The sequence below is a fragment of the Ischnura elegans genome, chromosome 1 (genome assembly GCF_921293095.1).
Source record: "Ischnura elegans chromosome 1, ioIscEleg1.1, whole genome shotgun sequence".
Taxonomy (NCBI): domain Eukaryota; kingdom Metazoa; phylum Arthropoda; class Insecta; order Odonata; family Coenagrionidae; genus Ischnura; species Ischnura elegans.
In genome coordinates, this window is record NC_060246.1 from 123,613,352 (window position 1) to 123,636,173 (window position 22,822).

At 35.3% G+C, this 22,822-nt stretch overlaps 1 protein-coding gene across 3 annotated transcripts in view; it reads right to left on the reverse strand.

Moving 5' to 3' along the window:
• Positions 1-3,050: 3,050 nt before the first annotated feature.
• The window catches only part of LOC124169165 (UTP--glucose-1-phosphate uridylyltransferase), a 38,021-nt gene continuing 18,249 nt past the window's right edge, over positions 3,051-22,822 (reverse strand). For all 3 annotated transcript variants that reach the window (XM_046547678.1, XM_046547691.1, XM_046547684.1), the window contains exons 2-12: positions 17,934-18,062; positions 17,339-17,446; positions 17,068-17,250; positions 16,771-16,976; positions 15,163-15,238; positions 12,837-12,992; positions 10,791-10,929; positions 10,439-10,576; positions 5,913-6,079; positions 5,199-5,303; positions 3,051-3,980 (exon numbers count right to left, since the gene is read on the reverse strand). In XM_046547678.1, coding sequence (XP_046403634.1) covers positions 3,873-3,980; positions 5,199-5,303; positions 5,913-6,079; positions 10,439-10,576; positions 10,791-10,929; positions 12,837-12,992; positions 15,163-15,238; positions 16,771-16,976; positions 17,068-17,250; positions 17,339-17,446; positions 17,934-18,062 — 1,515 coding nt within the window. In that variant the 3' untranslated portion in view covers positions 3,051-3,872. The remainder of the gene's footprint in view (positions 3,981-5,198; positions 5,304-5,912; positions 6,080-10,438; positions 10,577-10,790; positions 10,930-12,836; positions 12,993-15,162; positions 15,239-16,770; positions 16,977-17,067; positions 17,251-17,338; positions 17,447-17,933; positions 18,063-22,822) is intronic.

Consider the following 22,822-nt stretch of genomic DNA (forward strand, 5'->3'; position numbering starts at 1 on the left):
ATGCCCTTCATATATTTCTGTATGACCCTTCTAATTTTTTCTTTAAGTAAGCCAGCTAACTCTTACCCATTCTCAAGACGTGCTCCCAATTTTTTCTCAAATTAGGTGTTTTGGGGAATCTATGAAGAGAGATAGCTTTTGTCTCACACTGGTTACTGCAATTATAAATGCCACACATTTTATTGCTCATGATCTTTTCCTTCTATGTTTTTCATCATAGTGCTATTGATATTCGGCTAAGAGACAATACTGGCATAGTGCTGGCTGGCTATCGTTTCACACGAACAAACGTACTAACGTAACCGATCACCTCAATTCGGCCATGACACTTAATTTAGTGCTGCCACCTAGATTCCCTTCCGGATACCAATATCAGACTGGTCCATTGGTTGCAATAAGGTTGTTACGTATGGCATATTAAAAAGATTGTTGTAAACTGGCCATTCCCTCATTCCATCGATTATTCAGTGGGATGAGTTGGCACATTGTCAGAGATTTTGGGTGGTTTTTTACTTCAGGGATGAAAACCTCATCGTACCACTCAGTGCACAATTTTGGTTTAGAACAGAACTGTTATTTTACGGATCATATGAGTTTTTGGTTTTAAATTTTTTTTCTGAAAGCAATGCGGATAACTGGTGATTCGGATAGTTGGAGTTTGGATAATTGGAGTTCTACTGTACTGAGTTTTTCAGGAAGTAGAAATGAGCTAAATTAAGCATGATTCCAGACCTTCATTGGTTGGTAATAGAAACCCTGAGAGTACAAGAGAAAATGCTTGGCAACATAACCAAAAACACCAATACCATGTCTCGCGTTAACATAGACCCCACCTCTGACTCTGTGAGCCGGAGAAAGCAGAGGCCCCAAAATCAGCATAAATAATCAGTACTGATAGAACATGATATCGAACCCCAGCCCTGAGGATGTTGGAAAAGATTTCCTACAGCACTTATGCCACCAATGTGACACAAACCCAGAAATTAATTTCAGAGATCCCAGGTGGCATGCGGGTTGCCAATAGTTATATTTTGTTGTCAATTCACTCTCATCAGAAAACCATTCATTTCATCAAATCAGCAGTACATTTTGTTTGCAAAATGCTAAAAGTAAAATTCATCGCTGGCTATTGGCAATCATAATGAAATGTGACTATACAAAAAAATGGAATTCTTAAAAGGTGCTTCATTTTCTTTGCTTGATTTTTAAATGGCTTTCATTGATATATGTATTATGAAAACCACCTAAAATAACACAATAAGTTATTTTGCATGGCACTGATTTCATAAAATTATTGTTCAAAGTACACTAAGTAATTTGAGCTAGATAAAATTTTTCAAAATAGCTTTTACACCAATTATTTCTGTACCAATTCATTTTGGCTTCAGTTCTGATTCAGCGTAAAATCCAATGGAGCCAAGCCGAATCATTCCTACATATTTGATTACCGTAAATGTCCACAGTTTTTCACTACAATACTTTTGAAAAAGTGGTGATTAGTTCAAGCGAGCGATGATCAGACAACAAGAAACCGCTAATTTCTGACAATGCAAAAATTACAAACAAAAAGTAGGTAATTCAAATAAAAATTAGTGGTAGCAAAGTCGCTCGTGAAGTAAAATTGGTGGTAGAATAATATTAGGAAGCTACAATTACCTGAGGTAGGGGAGGTTAAGTAGGCAAAGCTAATGGAGGCAGTGCTAGTGACAGGCATAGGGAAGCCAAGTGTGCATGGAAACTGCATGAGTGGAGGAAATAAATAATCCTATACCAGAAGCGCTGTGAGTCTATTCTTTCCAATTATGTTCACTACATTACTTTTACTCACTATTCATTTCAATTTCATATTCTGTTCCATGAGAAAAATCATTGTAATATGTTTCACGTGCCCTTATATTTTCTTCCAATATCATTCTCACTACTTAAGGAAAAGAATGTGATAAAAGTGAAAATTCCACGACAGTTATTCCAGTGCAGTTATGAGAAATTCACCAGGGCACCTGCTGGAGGGTAATAAAAATGCACATTCTTTAGTCTTCAAGTTGTTCAGAGAACAAATAAAGTCCTTGGTATTCATAGGTGTATTCACAGATCTTTGAAATCTTCTAAACCTAATGTATAGGTGGATTTACATTGAAAATCCATAAAATAAGATGAAAATAAAAAAATACTAATTTAACTGACTGAATGGGGCAGAGTTGTAACATATACTCCTTACACTATACGAAATGGTAAAAATTGGTGACAATGGGATTCAAACCCAAGGTACCTGTGGCAACAGTTAAGGGCACGCTTCAATGCACTCCGCCATACAAATATAGAAAACATGCACACACTGGATGGGAGTGATGCCATGCCAAACGATTATGATTATCTCTCGAATCCAGATCTATGGGGAAGGCAGCCGTGACACTTTTTCTATATTACAGGAATAGTTTCAGAAAATAACGTTGACATTCAGATTCTGAACATCACTCTCGCTATGCCTCCTTTTCACTTTAGGCCAGTTGATAGAAAAGATTAGCAAAAAATCAACTACAAAGAGAACTTAGCAGGAAATTTAACTACCCTTAAGTCAATGGCGTCATTCACCGGAATAATTAGCATGGAGCCTTGGTAAATCAACAGGGGAATTTCTGCTAGGTATGGTCAATTGTGAATTAGCATGAAGTATTCGGAACATACAGTGTAGCATTAATTCTTTTCATGCATGTACATACTTGTATTCTGTTTAGTTAACTCAAACTGTAAATCATGGAATAAGATGTCTCCTAATAAAAAAATAACATGGATAAAATAAAAAATTATAAGTAAACTGGAAAATACAGAGAGGAAGGATTTTTCAATAAGAGCTAATTTTGTAGTTAGCTAATTTTCCCTATAAACCAGCCTTCACACTTCAAAACCTACGAAAGTTAGAATCAGTAGATACCAAATTTTACCGCAAATCAACGCTGTAAATATGTTCAGTTTCTTAAAAAAGGCAACTTGAAGTAACCAGAGGAAGTATAAAGAAATAGATAAAATAGTTGACAAAGAATGACATTACATTAAGGTGAACAATATTTCTAATGATATATTTCTGTATTACTATTTTCATTTTAACTAGAGGAACACAATTGGTCAAACAAAATATACATATCTCTTTTGACTAGGCGACTATCCCCACCAACATATAAATACTTTAATACAGGTGTATTTCATCACCTTGCAAAGGATAGATGATTTAAAACATACTATGACACTGTTTCCTGAGAGTGATAAAATCAACATCAGCATTTAATAGCAGCACTTCATATAAAACTGATTTTGATGATTAGTAATGAGGAAATTTGCATACAGGCTGTTTTGACTTGAATTTATACCTTCTGCTACCAAAATTTATTTTTCTTTACATTGTTATAAAATCATGTATGACATTTTTAAATAGCAATAAACGCCATTATTTATTGCAATACAATGTAGTGCAATGCATGAAACATACAATATTTCCACACATGATGATGAAGCTTTCGAGTTTCTAAATAAAAAATACAATCTCAAAAATAAATAGGTACCTACCCATATTTTTCCCATATTTAAAGATAAATTTAGTGAAAGCATTTCAATGGCAAAATAGATAGAACTGTATTATGAGCAAACTTTTGCATCTCAATATGAGTGTATTCATTATTTTGACTTAGCAGCAATGAAAAATGAATTAAAAAAGATTATATATTTAAAACAACGTTTCACAGACACAATGACACCCTCCCTGTACATAATATGTGCAGAAATATTGTTACGCTTTGCATTTGTTTCAAGTAAGGTGCCTTTGGAACACTGTAATCCAAATAGCTATTGGCTAGTAACAACACGCTTAGCTTCAGCCATTAATGGTCCAGAATCCTCAAATTACCAGACACAATTTTATTTTCCAACAATGCTCCGGCTGGAATGTCAATACGATCTCCATGATTTGCAATGATGATCACAGTTCCCTGGAAGGAAAACAGTATCATATAGTTAGAAACAGTAAGTGCGATGTTCTCTATTAGGATGTCATACTGATTAATTCACAAGTCTCCGCTCAAGAGTGGCCTTTAAAGGTCTAAATAGTAAATAGAAAACAGATAAAAACTGATTGTATGGTTATGGCACAAATCTCGTCTATCTTAGTCCTCCATTAAAATCATTTAGTGAGTTTAATGCCCTACATTTGCCATTTTTTCATTTAAACCTGTTGGGCTGTTATGCCCTTCAACCTACAGGGACAAGTTTCAGTGAATGGCTGACCCTCTCCTTAAACTGCTGAGCAGATATTATCTTCATTCCCCCCCGCAAGAGGACCCTCTGTACCCTGTATTGGCACCATAACTGAGATACCCTCAGCTCACATGCTTTCTCAAATGAGTAGATATGCAAGGAGGCACATTTTTCTGTGGATGCTTGCACATTTCTGTGCCTTAGCGAATGAAGTATAGAGATGGAAGAAAAATATGTGAAGAGCAATACTACAACCTTAGAACTTAAGACTATGTAATAGAAGCAGAAGTTAAAGGATAATTTTCAGTAACTTAAAAAAAATTAGTTTTGAGATGAATCATAGGGTAATCCACCTTCAGTGAATGGGTAAACCCATTTATAATATGCTTTTCTACCTAATTCCAAAAGAATTTACAATCAAAATTGAATTTTATGTTGAGTTCAGAGAATATCTATCAACTTGCTTTCCAACCTCTGCCAGTGGCAAAGCATATCAAGCAGGGACGCCGACTTACAAAAAATATTGGGGGGCCCAAACCGGGGATCTTTCCCCGGGAAATTTTTTCAGTAATGAGTTTTAAGTTTTTTAAACATTTTAGGAGAGTCATATGATCAACATTAGAACACTGAGAACTCAAATCTCGATATCTGGACACTCCAGGGAAAATCGACAAGCCTGAAACTTTTTTCCCAACACCCATAGCGAATTATTGAGGGGGCTCGGGCCCCCCCAAGCCCCATGGAGTCGGCGCCACTGATGTCAAGTGATACCATATGCTCACTGGTTACTAAAATAATACAACTTGTAAGTAGGAACATTTAATGAAAATCAAAATGAGGTGATTCTTTCGACACTTTCAGTGATTGAGATGAAATCAATGTATTTTTTTAAATGTACAACACATAAATATTTGAGGTCAATGTGTTAAAATTAACTCGTTTCTAATAATTACCTTAAGTGAAACACCTCTTCCAAAAGTCACATCTCCAGATACTGTTAAGTGGTCTAATTCCATCATATCAGGAATAGCTGCAAATCGATTATTAAACTCCTTCACCTAAGGCCAAAGATTTTTTTAAAAATTCATTATAACCCAAAAAATTTAGAATATTTTTAACTTTACAATTAACTAGCAAAAGCATTTCATCTTGTTGAAGTAAAATGCCTCCATAATCATAAAGAACCCTCTTATAACTACCTATTATATTAGATCCCTTAAGAATTCCTTATATCTTTCATATAAGATATTTAATTTTACTCTATGAAATTCAAAATTATATGAGGGAACCAATATATAATGGGCATTTAAAAATTTCATATCTTAAAATGTCACACATACAAAATCTTAAATTGGAAAATTTACGCAATATAACTGAAAAATAAAATACATTCGCATCTTTTCCCAACTGATGATTAAACATATTCTTATGTACTCCTGTTAGCAAATCAATAAGTTATTATCATGCAATCAAACAATTTGCATCAATGTGAATGAAGCAAGCTGGAGAAAAGACCAGCACACACATGTATTTCTTGTACCTTCCCATGAATTAAGTTGAACAGATCCATTTTGGATAAAAATTGAATCACTGACAAATCTTTGTTTTATCCCTTAAATCAAATGGGATGAAGTCTTATTCCTGATTTGAATACAGTACTGTCTTACCTTTGCAAAATGATTGTCACCTAACTTAACTAATGGGGTAGTTGGAAACATTCTTTGCGGAGACATAACAAGAGATCCATTAGTTAAGCTATACAAGTTGCTCATTACAAGCATTAAATCTGATGTTTTCTTGACTGGTAAAAATCGGCTTCTTGGAACATTTATTCCTGAAATAAAATATTTACAATGTTAATGGACTTTATTAAGATCTGACACATTTTCATTGAATGATTAATAGGAATTGTTCATGAGTTTCCCAAACAGTTAAAGCAGTCAAAGATTAGTTGACTTATTGCTTTAGTACTTGACTCATGTAATGCCATCGTAGAAAATTATATTCCTGAATGTCTTGAAACCCCCAACATTAGTACTTGCACACAATAATGCACTGCTAATTACAAAATTACAATATTACATTAATCAAGTTCTAAGGGGAACTACAATAAAAATATACAATTTAGGAAAATACACTTACAAGGGGAGACCATGAAACTTGCTCTGCCTTTTTCAAAGCCTCAATCAATTTTTAATGGCCTTCGGAATGGTGAACACATCCCTGAACTAGTAGTGGTTCCGTTGAATGGGCCTTAGTTTGGCTGTAATTAATTAATTTTCATGCGGTACTTTTCACAAGCCGGGTATAGTTTCATGATATCGCATCACTCAACAGACGGGTCAGGTGGGGTAGTGGTAGCGTTTAAGACTAACACCCAGGGTACCAAGGTTCGAGGCCTCGTGATGGCTGTAAATTTTGTTGTCTTCATTGTGATCATACGGCGTCAACTTTTTCATTAATTTTAATTGCGACAAGCATAGACATGAGACTATTTTTTTATCATCATAATGGCGTTTAGGTATTTAAACAGTGTCATTTCCAACGTGGGGAAGTGAAGGCTCCACTTTCTACTCTCCTCAAAAACATACCGAAAGATTAACGGTGGGCTGAAACAGTGGCTTTTTTTTCGAAGAAATGACATTTGTTGGTGGGCCTCTTGTTATTTTATTGGAAGGGCTATGGAAGATTTTGGGAAGCGGCGAGCACAAGACACATTTGGTGTAATTGTTGCTTTTAACCCTCTAGCGGGCACGACTATTATTTCTACACAACCGGGCGAATGGTGTACTTTGCCCATGTTATGTGCATATATGATAACACTCAATTTTTGTTAAAATAATCTTTATTTGTAGAAATTAGTAAAATCTTGCACATTTATAGGTGATACAGATATGAAGGTACACAGTCGGTACACAGCCGGTCGCGCGGCGTAATTTATTCGCCACGTGTGACGGGTTCCTCTTGCTGATCTAAAAAAATTAGCTACAATACCTCGAACTTTGAAAACTCGCAATATAGACAGTCAAAGAACATTGTAGGAATACACGAGACCATTCTAGCCCAGAATGTACGTATGATGTTGAAATCCTTGGTTTTCGAAGATTGACGTATTTTATACACCAGCACGCCCGGTCCAGGGTCATAAACTTTTATTTCATCCTATTTATTAACGGAAATTATATTTCGGAATGGTTCTTTTAGCACATAGGTACTGTGTAAGTAAACTCCCTTTGGAGTAAAGTGAATTACAAGTGTTCGAGAAATATTGCATTTCATAATCGTTTTGTGTTCTTATTAATTATGTCTGTACGCATGTTGTTGATCGCCGCGAGCCTTTAATGGCATGTGCTCTCGCAAGAGTGGTTTTCATTTTTAATGTGGAAGTTGATCAATATAAGCAATGAAAAAATTAACATTTTGGTGCACACCAACCCTTGCTAGTTTAGTCGTCGTATCTCCGTGATTGAAATGACACTGCTTCAATACCTAAACGCCATTATTATGATAAAAAAATAGTCTCATGTCTATGCTTGTCGCAATTAAAATTAATAAAAAAGTTGATGCCGTATGATCATAATGAAGACAACAAAATATACAGCCATCACGAAGCCCCGAACCCTGGTCCCCTGGGTGGCAGCTGCAAACGCTACCACTACCCCACCTGACCCGCCAGCTGAGCGGTGCGATATCATGGAACTATATGTGGCTTGTGAAAAGTACTGCATGAAAATTAATTAATTACAGCCAAACTAAGGCCCATTCAATGCAACCACTACTAGTTCAGGGACGTGTTCACCATTCCGAAGGCCATAAAAAAATATGGCATTGAAAAAGGCGGAGCAGTTTCATGGTCTCCCCTTGTTAGTTAACCTCCAGAAAAAGTTTTGATGACAACATGCCCATTACAAGTCAAGCTGCTCTAACTGCCATATGGAATTAAGAACATTCTTAAGGCACAGGGTATGAAGTGGTGAATGACAGGCAGATATTTCACATAGTGCACTATTCAGAGAGTGCCTCACATGCAGTTCAAATGGGACAGAAAATAATAACATGGGTGGATCTTTTGATATGGAATCAGAGTCCATACAAATTTCCATTATTAACTTCCCCTGACTTTTCCCAGGATGGCAAGAAAATGCGCACCCCACTGCTCAAGGAAGTAATGCTCTCTATGTGCAACCACAGTTTTCATCTCTTCTTCTCTTTTCATCACAGTCTCTGGTGTTTTTCCCTGACCATAATGTAATTTCACTGACATTACCATGACTTCAATGACTGGTATAAACCATGGGTATGCAATTTCATGGTTAGCTAAAAGTTGATAATATGACACTGTTACACTACACACAATTTTTCAAACCAATAACAAAATCTTGACACGCAAACACTTCACTTTTGATACTGAAGTCAAATAAGTAATGCCAACATGCCACAACTCCTATCAAATTGGCTAGGGCACGAAGAATTTCCAACTTTGTGCCATCCCAAGAAGAATAAGTTGAGAGCTTTTTCACTTATCTAAAAAATGGCAAACATAATGTTTTTATAATGTAAAATGAAGGGCATATCACGGCCAACATTTTGCACATAGGAAAACATATTTCCTGCGGCTATAAGTGGCATCTGTGTTAAATAATTAATAACAAATGCTTGTGCATTACAATTGGTCCACAATAGCATGTATGTATGAATATGCTTGATTTCAGAGGCCGGCATTTTTTAAGTACCGTATTTCTCCGAATATAGTCCCCCTCTGAATATAGTCCCCCCCCCTAATTTTGAGGCATCAGTTTCGGGAAAAGTTAAAAAAATGCGTTTGAATATAGTCCCCCCTTTACTTTTACCATGGGCATTTTCGGAAAAAAAGGGGGGACTATATTCAGACATATACAGTAATAAAAACCTTCTTTATTTGCATATATAACTTGTACCTTCTAAGCCATAAAGCTTATCATCAGGTTTCATTCGAGGCAATACAGGTTTAAAGTTAATGCAAATCATTATTTCGCAGTGACATAATGATACCTCCACCGCACAAGAGCTCAACAATCGTCCATTGAATCAAATCCACTTATCTAGGAGCCCAACAGTACACAGCTGGCAATAACCAGAGCACAAACACTCACCTCACCTTGGAGAATTAAAGGCGAGCTTTTATACTCCAGCTGCTGCCAGCTGAGCGCATTCGTATTGTTGGGCACCTAGATAAGAGGACTTGATTCAGTGGGCGATTGTTTAGCCCTTGTACTGATGATATGGTGGTTTTAGCCGAGGACACAGAGTCATTGCAGATATTGGTAACAGGGTTGGAGGAAGGAATGGAAACATATGGAATGAAAATAAACGTTAAGAAGACTAAAGTGATGAAAGTGAGCAATGTAGATGTCATGAGGGTGAAGACAAAAGAAGATTAAATGGAGAATGTGAGAACCTACAGCTACTTGGGAACTTTGATAACCAAAGACTGGAAAAGTATAGGAGAAATAAAAAGAAGGATAGGAATGGCGAAAGAAGTTTTAAGAAGAAGAAAAGAGTGTTGTGTAACTAGGGACTGGAATTAAAATTGAGGAAGAGAAGTGCTATGTGTGGAGTGTGTTTATGTATGGATGTGAGACTTGGACGATGGGGAAGAGAGACAGGGACAGGATTGGGGCGCTTGAGACGTGGGTTTGGAGGAAGATGGAGGGAATATGGTGGACAGATTGAGTAAGGAATGAGCAAGTGTTGAGTAGGATAGAAGAGGAAATAACGCTGATGGATAAAATAAATGAAAGGAAGGGTAACTGGCTGGGACATTTGATGAGAGGGAATGGCATTGTGAAGGCAGCCTTGGAGGGAGCGATGGAAGGGATCAGAAGAAGGGGAAGGAGAAGGCTGAAGTTTATTGACAACTTAAAAATAGGAAAATATATAGACTTCAAAGAAATGGTCGGAGACAGGAAAGAATGGAGACAGCATTGGCACAAGGGACCTGCCGATGGGCAAAACACCACAAGATGATGATGCGCAGTGGAGGTATTGATAAAAGATTTTCCAAAAATCATACTTCTTATGAATGATTCCACAGACAAAATAAAAAGGACACATCTATAGCTAAAAGATATGTGGCACAACAGATTTATGAAGATTTAGGCCAGTAAGTTCTAGTAAGTGAAATATGTATGATGGAAAAAAATTAACAACTCACCAAGACCACCTTCAAAACATTTCATAGCTGCACCAACTGCTGTTTCCAACTGTATGACATTAAGCCCATTGGGTACAGTCTTTTTGTTCACAATAATTTCCATGTTGAGAGTGCCATGTCTAAGAACTCGTTCAATTGCTGCAAAAATTAATAAAAGCAAAGTTAATGCCAACATGTTGAAAGCCAAAGAGATAAAACTTTGAAAAAAAGGAGAAATGAAAAGAAGAAGAAAACACCTAAAGTTTATGGGAGCATTAATGACTATATTTAAAATGAAGCCTGATTAATTCAAATACTAATGAATTTTTTAGCATCTGTTAGGAAATATTTAAATTTAGCAGTATCTACATACCATCCAGCTTCACCCAGAGGTTATTAGTGTTGAAGAACTTGAATGTCTTCACTGATTTAAAGTCATCGATGTGTTCCTTAGGAACTTGAGCAATTTCAAGCAGCCTCAACTTATTTTCATAATTAATCAAGGTACCACCCTATACAAGAGACAAAACCAAATAATTAGCATAGCACATGAAAGTGAGAGGCAAGTGTATAAATTTTTAGACACCGCAAACAGGTCTATTGGCTCATAGAAAAGTCATGTCTCAATGTAAAGAATAAAAAAAAGTCAATAACATTTGGCTATCACCAGAATGACGTGGTATAGTCAATAATGTAAGGAGTAAAATGAGGAAAGAGGAGTACATGTATGCATGCTGGTTGTGCAACTGTGCTCCCTCAAGCTTCAAAGTGATATCATGGCTCAAGATCTATTGAATTAGTTACCTCACTCAACTTGAAAATTTAGATTAGCTTACTTCTATTTGTATAAAATAAGTAGGTAATTAATGCTGCTTCAAAGAATGTATTAATAATAGCAGATAACACCTTAGTCACATTCACTCAATTACCGTATTTATCTGAATATAGTACCCCCTTTTTCCAAAAACGCCCGTGCTAAAAGTAATGGAGGGCACTATATTCAAGCATATTTTTTAAATTTTTTCCCAAAACTGAGGCCTCAAAATTAGGGGGGGGGGGGGTTATTTATGAGGGGGACTATATTTGGAGAAATGCAGTATGTATTTACATTCCAAATTTTCTCAATTTTTTCTCTGACCATCAAATATACATAGCAATTTTCATTTTCTCCTATCCAGCATCTTCAGTAACTATTGGCATTACTTCCACACCAGCAATTCCTACTGTAAAACCAGGATAATTTGGCCTTATTTGAATACTATTTTTAGCCTGCTAATTATTATATCGATTGCTGATTCCAGTAAATTAATATACAGTGGAACCTCGTTAAAGCGAGTACGGGCTATAGCGACACCCCCGCTATTACGAGAGATAGCCGATGCACCGTCAATTGACCCTATAATAAGCGTGTTAAAAAATTCGTTTTTACGAGACCCTTTCGGTGTTGGCTCTCGCCATAGCGAGGGTTTCACCGCCGGAAGACTTTCATGAAGACTCCTTAACCTCTGTTATTGCTAGCGATCTGTTAGAAATGAAGTTAATGGAGTGCTCAGTCTCAAATTTATGTGGTAAACTGTCGTTCGATAAATATAATGATTGGCGAAACAATGCTTTGCATGATTTTTATTCAGTGCGGCGCTTATAAATTGTTTGAATAGTTAGTCGTTATTTGAGTAAGGAAATTTAGTGATGCAAAAAAACATCGCCTTTCGTCTGAATTTATGCTTACGTTTATCGGATAGATGTTTATCTGTCGCCGCACCACTCCTGTTCCTGTATATCTATTTGCAACAGGTATATTGGCTATTATTTGTTCCACCTCCGGTAAAGCGACAATTCGCTATAGCGAGTGTTTATTAGTGCACCGTGGGGTGTCGTTATATCGAGGTTTCACTGTACTCGCTTTGAAATGTACATATACATAGGTTTTCAACAGATATGTAATTATTTTTGCAATCCTAAACTCACATTTTGACTGAGATTGAAAAAGGGTCTGTAGTCCTCGGAATATGGTGCTATACACTCAAACATGATGCCTAGTACATAGTATCACATGTCCAGCAGCAATATACCTTGTCATATAAAATCACCAGCAATCCACAAGGAAAGACATATCTTAAGTTGTAAAGGCATTGCTTTAGGAAGCTTAAGTTGTAAAAGCATTGTGCATATGTATGGCCCCAGTTTTCGTCAAGATTAAAGCAAGTGAGTCCCCAGATAAAAATATTTCCTTTACAAATCAATACCAAAAGGAAAGCTATTACATAGCTAAGTTGCTTTCCAGTCAAACTTTTGCATTTTAATTGATAAAATAATCTATGAAAAACATGAATTTGTAATAGCCGGAGCCAATTAAAATTTTAAACGAGGTCTACTGTATTATGATAATGCATTGATGAAAATTGCCACATCATCTTACCTTGACATCAGCCCTGGTCTTATCAGTAACTTCCATAAGAAATTCTGAAGCTGATTTGTGACCATTTTCAGAGGGGTTCATCAACAGGTTCAATATACTCAAATCAACAGTGGCTCCCAAATTATCAATGTTTGAGATGAAGCAATATTTCCGTCCCTGAAAGTAAACAAAAAATTAATGATGCTAAAGGTTAATGTATAATTACCTTAAGCCATTATACACATGAATCACACTGTCAACTGAATTAACTGATGCCATCAATTCAGTTCATGAACACTGTTCAAACATAGAACTTTACCAGGAGAGAATTAACGTTGCAAAATAATATCAAAATAAAGCAGGGTCATAATGAACACCTTGAGTGCCAGAGAGCTAGTCCATAACCACATGAGGCATAAGATAAGAATATTATAAATCATTCTATGTGAGAGGAGTTTTCATGAGCTTTCTCAACCAATAATCACGTCTCTTATCCACTATACAAGGTAAAACGAAATACAATAATTCTATAATCAATTTTGTATGCATTAATAGATAGAATAAAAATATAAAAGTTCAGCATATATGTAATAGGCTTTGATTTGAGTAAAGAGTGAAAAGATACAAATTGTACAAAAAACCTTGGAGATTTAGAATATGTCAAGTATAAGAGGTTGGCACAAAAGGAGTTTAAAATAAAAAATGTTAAATTATTTGAAGAAATACACATGAGATTATCTGAAATTCTTTACTATTCAAACATTAATAAAACAAGACAAAATTGAAATTAAAATCCAACACCAAAACAATGTTATGGTTATTGAGTTTAAGTTAAATGAAATGATAGAGACCCCATGTCCCTTAAATATACACATGGAAGTAGCATGTTTGAAAGCTCCTAGGTCCTTAATGCATGAAATGCAAACAAATGGTGAGAGAGTGAATAAAGAGGAGGAAACTTGGATGACAAGCTGTCCTCTGCAAATGCTACAGCTAACCCATACCTGTTGGTAACTTCCCTGACTAATCCTCGACTACCTGCACTCCTGGAGAAACCAAGTTTGAAAATAGATATGACACAGTCAAAAAAGGGCTTTGGCACACAAGCCAGGAGGTTTCGATCAGGTTTTAAGATTAGTGGTAAGGTAACGTAATTCCCTCAACTACCATGTTTTCAGAAAAAATATATACATAAAATGATGACACAATAATCATGAGAAAAATGAGCTCAGTGAGTTATTTTTTTGGCTAAGTTTTGAGAAAAGGTAACCATCTAAAGTAATGGCAAAATATGTACATTTCCTATGCATACATTTTGAATGGATAGCAGAAGCATACAAGTTTTTAGGTGACCATTTTCAACAAATATTCTTTTTCTAAATACACTAGATTTGATAACTGACCTAATATTTACCATTAGAAGGCTTAATTAGACATAATGATGAAACCTACTGATCAATTGTAAAATAAAGTGATGGCATGCTCAATAATGTGGAAAAGAGATTATAGCTTAAAACCAATCTTCATGAAAGTCAACTACCATAGATATTTATGCTTATAGTACAAGTCAACTTTCAAGTCAAATGATTAGAATGATATGGTAATATAATTTAATGATTAAAAGACTGTAAGCTATCAGAATAAACCTGGAGTGGTGCTACTTGAAGACTTTTGTAGAATATTTAATAATCTAAATGTAACGTAAGTGCTTGAAATAAATGACATTTTTGAAAAGTAATACTTGAAATATTTTACCTCTTGGCTTAAGTGAATGTAGTCCAGCCGTGTTAATTTTTTAAGCAATCAACTCATCAAAGCTCATTTACTCTTCCAAAAAAGAAACATGCCATTTAATAACATCGACATGACTTTCACATAAGAATCCCTACCTCCTCCCAATATTAGAAAACCTGTCTCTGGGATTTAGATTTAGACGAAAATAGGCCCTCAGCTATTTCCACTTAAAGAGGTTAAGAATTAGCTCAAATTGAAATGATAACACGACTCAATAAGGGCAAAACATTACCTAATTACTACATAGAACAAACAGCTTCGTTAGTTGTTATCACTGAAATTTACACTAACTTTGGCATAAATCGATGACTTATGGAGAAAATGTTACCCTAATAACTGATGGCACTTGATTTCCAAAAGGATTACATATTTAACACAAAACTGCATTTAAAGTTAAAATTAGCACATAATATACCATACAAGCCATATGAAAAGTATCCAGGGCAATATATTCACAAATATTGAAAATGGAAAGCCAAGACTCAAAAAGGTGAAAAAATGATGAAGCATACATAAACTACAAGGTAATTGCAAGTATTGAAAATAATCTTGCCTGTTCAGTGAACTTCCTTAAAAGACCAGAATTCTGAAAACTTTCATAAAAGTCACCGTGACCGGGTGGATACCACCTGGAGGTTAAGCAAACACATAACTGTAGCATTAAACAAATTATAACATCATTACACGATGTAAAATAATAGTTACCAATAATCATCAACCAAGAATGGATTCTAAAAATCAAACCAGAATAAATTAATATTAAACATATAAGTTTATATACCACTTCCCAAAGTAAGGGAATGCACTTAAAGCATATCGCTATTTGCATAAAAGGCAAAACCAAAATTTGATCGCATAAAATATTTCCTTTTAATTCATGAGTTTAATACTTTCCTTAGTTTTTCCACTAATGGTTTTAACTTTTTCAAAACAATTGATTTAGAGTGAATGAGATCATGCACATTCTCAAATATTGACCTTTGCATCAACCTCTTCTATTAACATATTCCATTTTCCTTTCCATTCAAGTCATGTTTCACATTCTGTACATGCACAGTAAAATCTCAAAAGGCCATTTTAAAAATTAGACAGAGGGAAGTAGGAAAGCAATAGACTGGCTCTCTTTTTTTAATATAACTAGAAAGCAATATGTAATTCGCTATGCTTGATCATGACAGATGTGAAGAATGGAAGGGAGACTGGTAGTATGTAAATAGAGAGTACATAATTTATTATTTTTGGCAAAAAAATGTGCTATGATATGGTAACTCTAGTTAAAGAGGCTCAATTACTATAGGCTATAATGACATTCCATGGTAGATAAAAATGTCAGCCAATTATGTGGAATAGAGAGGAGGTTAAGTAAAATCCTCCTTGCAAAGCAACACCCACACCTCTCCATTTGAGAGCAAATGGTCACTACTGAACTGAAAATAACAGTACCAAGGACTATAACAGCAAGTCAAATTATATCCATATACATAATTGTAGGAAACAATGGAAATTGTGAGTGGTCTTTGAGTGAAAATGCTTTGAAAGGCAAATTAATGGACGAAAAATTTAAAATTAAGTTCCGATGACAAGAGACTGATATTTTTTTAACACCATGTATGATGATGGCATAAAAAATTGAGAAAGAAACTAGAAAATGGCACCAAAGACATGTAGCGCAGAATATACAAAGCTTCCAAATAAAATATACAAAATTATACTTAATACCCAACCCTGCACTTACTAGAATTGAAACACACACATCTCAGATAATGTATTAATGAGATAAAGGACAAATAAGGTACAGGAGAAGAAAAAGAAAATTTCCCTTATCCTATATTCCCTTTGAAATTGAAAGAAAACCAAGTTTTGCCATTTAGCCTTTTTATGCTGAAAAAATTTACGTGGAAAATGGAACTTCACACAGTACACATTCATTAAGTAGATACTAGAAAAAGAATATTATGTGATTGAGTTACATGCAATACCACTTCTTTGGTTAAAAATGCAATGCAATAACCCATGATAAAAGTAATAATAAACAATAATTCAATTCACAAAAACTAAAAAAATAACATAAGTTTATCAGAAATGCATTAAGTAGAAGCTGAAAAATTAGCTTCATATGAATTTCACATAACCAATTTAATATTATTCGGCATAGACTTACGCTTCTATATCAGCTTCAACATTACAGTCTTTAGTAATGGGTAGCAGTGTGTCACGATTTAAACGAGGGAAGCAGCTCTGATTGAATGTATGGATCTCTACTTGAAGACCACTATATTTGCGTACTATTCGAGCTGTATCCTCATCAGTGTTGAATGAATTCATCAACACTAATGGCACATTGGTATCATAAGTCTTGTTCAAATGCTGAAAAGAAACGTTAAATACTTTAATTAATTTCCATTGGCAAAATCCATCAGAAATAAGATCCATGTGATTTGTTAAGTTAATTGCTCACCTCAATTTGCTGGACAGTAAGATCCAAAAAGGTCAAGTCTGAACGTACGGGAATAACAGATTTGGGACCTCTACATCCCATTGAAGTTCCAAGACCACCATTCAATTTAACCACCACCAGGCCACTGAGCATTTCTTTGACCATATCAGGAGGCGGCTTGGGCAAGGTGCCATATTCTCTAACCTGATAGAAAGCGAATTTTAAGCTAAAACTGATATATTTCATGACATACTATCATTAAGAAAAAACCAGTAGAACTATAAGTACTTACTGCATCTTCTGGAAGCTTTTCCAGACGTTCCCAATCTACCGATGGACCTTCTTCCAACAGGAATCGCCCAAATAATTCTGTGAATCGGTCAAATTCACTCTTGACAGTCTGTAAAAAGCATAGCAATTTGGATGCTTACAGTTTTAGATTAGTACTGAAAAAGGCTTATTCCTCAATGAAGTATTTAAATTAGAAATGGAATAAGAATTATGCTTAAAGATTTTCATACCATTTCTTCAAGTAAAAACTACGTCCATATAACTTTAAATGTCATACTATGTAATTTTCTCTCAAATTCAAAGTAGCAGTTCCATCATATTATTGAGATATTTTTAATACGTCAATTTAAAAGAGAAATGAAATTGAATACGCCACATTACATACATGAAAGCTATATAAGAATGAAGAGGGTAGAGAATTTGACCCAAAAGGTCAAAAAAAATTTCCAACAAAGTTATAAGTACATATAAAGTATTCTCAAACTTCGTCACCTCAAATGATTAAAAAAATATTTAAAATATGTTTTGGAAATTACTATAAAATTTAAGTAAACAGGAGTTTAATATAAGGCCATTCTTAACTAAAATATACTCACAGATTTTCTGTCATCTGGGGCTGTTTCCAACAACTTATCAAGTTCATGGATGAGCTGAGCTTGGGCATCTCTTTTTGTTAGTTCTTTGAATTCCCTTGACCCCGAGGGGACTCTCTGATGACTTCGCAGCTGGAAAAAAATTAAAGAAATTAGCAACTGAATACCTAAAAACTTTAAGTCAGAAGTTTGCTGCAGTGCTATATCTCCCTTCCCTGGTTAAGACAGAAGTGAGAACAGTGTGTTGGAGTCATTCTTAATTTTGTGTGGTGTGACATGACTTTGGGTAACGGCTAGGTTCATCAATTAGCCCCAGCCCAGAAATGGCACGGCACTCAGTCGCCATCTGCCAATGGGAGCCAGTAGAGGGGAAGAAGAGGAACATGGGGCATGCCCTTTATTGTGAAACCCTTCCAACACTTGCCTCTAGAAAGTGCCACTATTAGGTCTCGGGATTGTTAATATCTGATAAATATGTCGTCACCTGGGCATCAGACTGAGACCAATGTAAAACAAAGCCAATTTGTAAGTGCCACCCAGGCGGCACCAATACCAATTTTTTTTTAATTTTAGATGCCAAATTCCACTCTGCGGTGACTTCAGCAGTAGGTTTATTTAACACACTTAATGCATGCGTTGCAAATAAAATTGCATGCAGACAGCTTTGATCAAATCATAAGTGGAGGGCGAAATTGAGAGTAGTTCACCAATGGGGAACATGCATGAACTTTGTTTCTCCCGTTATTGTAGCCTATCTTATAGAGAATTTTCTCACCAATCCGAATATATAAGCCAAAGTTGTCTACGTCAATCACAAATGCTGTAAAATGCTAATGAAATTCTAAAAAAAATCGACGAAAGTCACGTGACCCGAAACGCTTTCTCATTGGCCTGACGTCACCGAACAATATTCAGTCTCAGTGGCCTCAGTTCTCCGTAAAATTCGATGTCTAAATACTGCTGTTTTTCAATGAATACAGATCTTTAATGTCGTTAGGGAGTTGTTGATGGAAAAAGAGGGGGATTGTTGGAGGAATGATGTGAAAAGAAAACTGATTGACAAAATGACTGAAGTGGGATTTAAGAAGGCGCAGTCAGACACTTTACTTATGGTTGACTCCTTTATCGTGGCCGCCTTCCTTAAAAACAGTGATTCTTTCGTCGCCGCCGAGATGCGTGGAGTGAAAGCAAGCAGGTAAACAAGCTATTTAATGCATAGGAAAATTTTTAAGTTTTAACATTGTTTTCTGTTTATAAATACTTATTTTTGAAATCAAATAAACTATCCTTCATCAGCGGTTAATTATTAGTTATCCATAAATTTAATACCAAATTATCATGCGGTTCTCTTATATCAGCTCCATAGTCGTTTTCATATAAGTAATGAAATAATAGACTAATGTACAAATATGTTTCAGGTATGATTAATGCCTAAATAATTCTGAATTATTACATCTTCACTCACCAAAAATATGATTCGGCATTTAGGAAACTAAATGTGTCTCATAATATGACACTATCTCTGAAAAAAAAAGAAAAAAGAGCTGCACTTTGTGTTGCTGCTCCTGATTTTGAGAAGACAAAGAATATTTCTTGTCTATGGATTGAGTATGACCATGATTTTGTAATGAATGTTGTGGCTGCCGCCACAAGGTTTTGGGAGAAAAATATTTTTCCTATTCTTTTCAACAGCTGTAAACATGATTAGTTTTTTTAGTTACCCCAGAACTGGCCCCATACCCTTCTTGTTATATTTTCGTAATAAATTTATTTTGCTCTCCCTTTCATTGTCAGCATTTTTTCAAAGATGCTACTTTATTAATGGAGCCTGAAGATTAATTAAGCCACAAGATATAATAATCACATCATCCATCAAGGTAATAAGGTTGTGATCTATACAGGCATGAGGTACTAACATTTTAAATTCCCTAATGCATCTGATAACACGCTCAACATGAATCCTCAAGCTGGCAATTTTTTTCGTCTCCATTACTTCCTTTTTGGTGCTCTTTTCTTCAGACTTAACACTGGGGGGTGGATTTAATGTGCAGCCTTTTGTACCAAGAAAGCTATCAATGTGTTTGAAACCCCGATCAGCCATCACAGCACAATGAGAAGGCAAGTATTTAAAGTAATCACATTGTTCTACAAGCAGTGAATCAGATATCCGACCTTCAAAGCCCTTAGATATGTAATTTATTAATCCATCAGGTGTGCTAGACACCAATTACTTCAGAGTATTTGCAGACTTGTATTCCGACCATGTTAGAGCTTGTTTTACAGGGTCCGATGGTTTTTCTATCTCTACTTCTAACCAATCATAATTGATTGTACATGGCTATACCTTGATCGAAATGGTATGGGCAGTAACTCTAATATCTTTTTCTTGGCTGGCCATATAATGAGCTGTTTCATACATTGGGATATTTTGGAACAGCATCATGGAACACCCTACTAGCTGTGCTGAATGATATGCTAAACTCATCAGAGAGAATAGTAAAGCATTCATTAAGTCTAATCTTTTTTAGAGTTAGCATGATCATGGACATATGTAAATTTGTGTTTCTCTGAAGAGTGCCCAGAATGAAGCTACAGTTTTCAGGTACACCCATTTATAGCTTAGGGTTTCTATTAATTAAATTTATTCCTGCAATTGCTACTTGCTTTCTTTCAACTGAGTCATTTTCATTAAGAAATTCAGCTTCTGAGTCATTAGATGAATTATCAGAAAAACTGTACTCATCTTCTTCACTCACATCCTCCTCAGAGCTCGACTCCTCACAAGTTTCACTGACTTTCCTTCTCTTCAAACTTTGAATGGGGGATGTCTGGGTATTTACAGATTTTTTTTTTGTGATGTCGCCCTATCAGAAACACATGTCCTTATTTGCGTTTGTTTACTCCTGAATTTAGTGCGTACTTGAACCCCAACACTTGATGTTACTTGAGAGGAAATACCTGAACTACTCTCCCGGTCATCCTCTGACTCAGCTTCAAGTTCACATAGTTTGTCAGCTTCATTGCCACTGGAACCTGTGCTCAATTATCTATATATATGAATTGAAAAATGCAAGTATCAAAGCTCCATGCACACGTACTTAAACCGGTAGAAAAATGCGCAGCAAGGTCAACCCGAAAACCTTGCTCATGCTGCACCACCCCGCGAAAGTCTCCATCAACACGGTAGAAAAATCTTATAATAATATTTTTCTTGAAATATAATAACTCTTTTTCCGTTCATAATTAAGTTTTTTTCCTTTGATGTGATTGTTTGTAACTTTTCAATTTATATTACGTGGCAATAACATCCTTTGGCTCAATTCAATATTTTTTAACTCAAAAAAATAAGACTTGCAACCTTACTGGCACGTACGCTGAAATTATCCTCACAACAGAAAGCTGTTGATAATTTCGATATAGAATTTACGTCTCTTCTGCAGGCTCTCAACCATTTTAATCTCTTCTTCGAATCTTTCGGGACATAAATGAAAACCTCCTTCGGCGTGGAATTTGAAGTATTTGAGCAACAGGGTACGACACAAGATTTGTAAACCTATCTCTCTTTTTTCTCGTTTACATCCATTATGCTTGTTGTGCTTGAATGAAATAATCAATTAAGGTTAGTGAAAATCACTAATTAAGAAACAAAAGCAATAATTTACTCTAAATGCCGTTCCATCATTAGCATCCAATTACTTTCTTGTCAAAATATAAACAATAGTCTCTAGCAATATCGTTCTGTGACGTCACGCGCCCATTGCCCCATGACGCAGTGTTTTCAGGCTGCCGAGGAAGAATTATTTTTAAAGAGTGATATCTCAGTAAAAAACCGCAGGCCACCTGTGAAATTTTTACCACATCCATTTTAGATAGTGGCCTTCCGATTCATCTGGTTATAAAAAATTGTGCATGTTCCCCATTCTAGCGGTGCAATCCAGTCTGGCAAGAGTGTGACCCTACAGTGGGTCATGCTCTACCCTTGCGCAAACTGAGTAATTCCTGAACTGCATGACCCGTCGGCGGGTCACACTTAGGTTCTACTCCAAGACATAGGTTACCTATACAACAGACGTACCAAGTTTTATATGTAACACATAACTATTTTGTACTACTTTCAATGAAAGCCAATGAACTATGGAAAAATATCTACCAATTTAACCAAAAGAAGGAGCCTAATAATAAAAAAAACTTAACATCCCCTGATATTAAAATGGAAAGCAAAATATTTAATTTAATACTTGAAAAGCAAGTCTTTTGATCATGGATTTTTCAAATAACTATTTCAATTAAATCATAGAAAATCCAGTGAACTATACAAGTTGACAGTAAATCTTTTTTTTAGTAGCAATGCTTAAATTATAATCACCAATGTAATATACTAACAACTATTAAATAACTTTCCAATTAGAATTTTATTTCTTTATTTTACCAGGATATTGTCTGAATAATTATTATGAATAGTCTATACCATGGGTAAAAACTTTGTGTGTTGTGGTACTTTTTTGAACGATGACCACATTGAAGAAATGTTAATAATTTTATTTCTGCACATGAACTTTAAAACACAGGTAAATAACCGATGACCTAGCATGATTAATGAAGCATGGTAAAAATATACTAAATAAAGTCTCATTCGCTCCCTCTTATCTCGAAGTTCTATTACGTTCCCTGAAACTAGAGTTCTATTACGCAGAATCCCATTAGTAATTTTTAAAATCTGATAATCACAGAGAACAAACAAACGAAACAATGTGAAAACATAGTCATTACCGGTATAAACTTAGCAAATTCAACGTGGAGTTTGAAGACAATACCAATGGAATACATGACGAAAAAGAAAATCCTCACACTCATAGGCTGACGCATTGGCCAAACATTTTTTGAAAACCAAA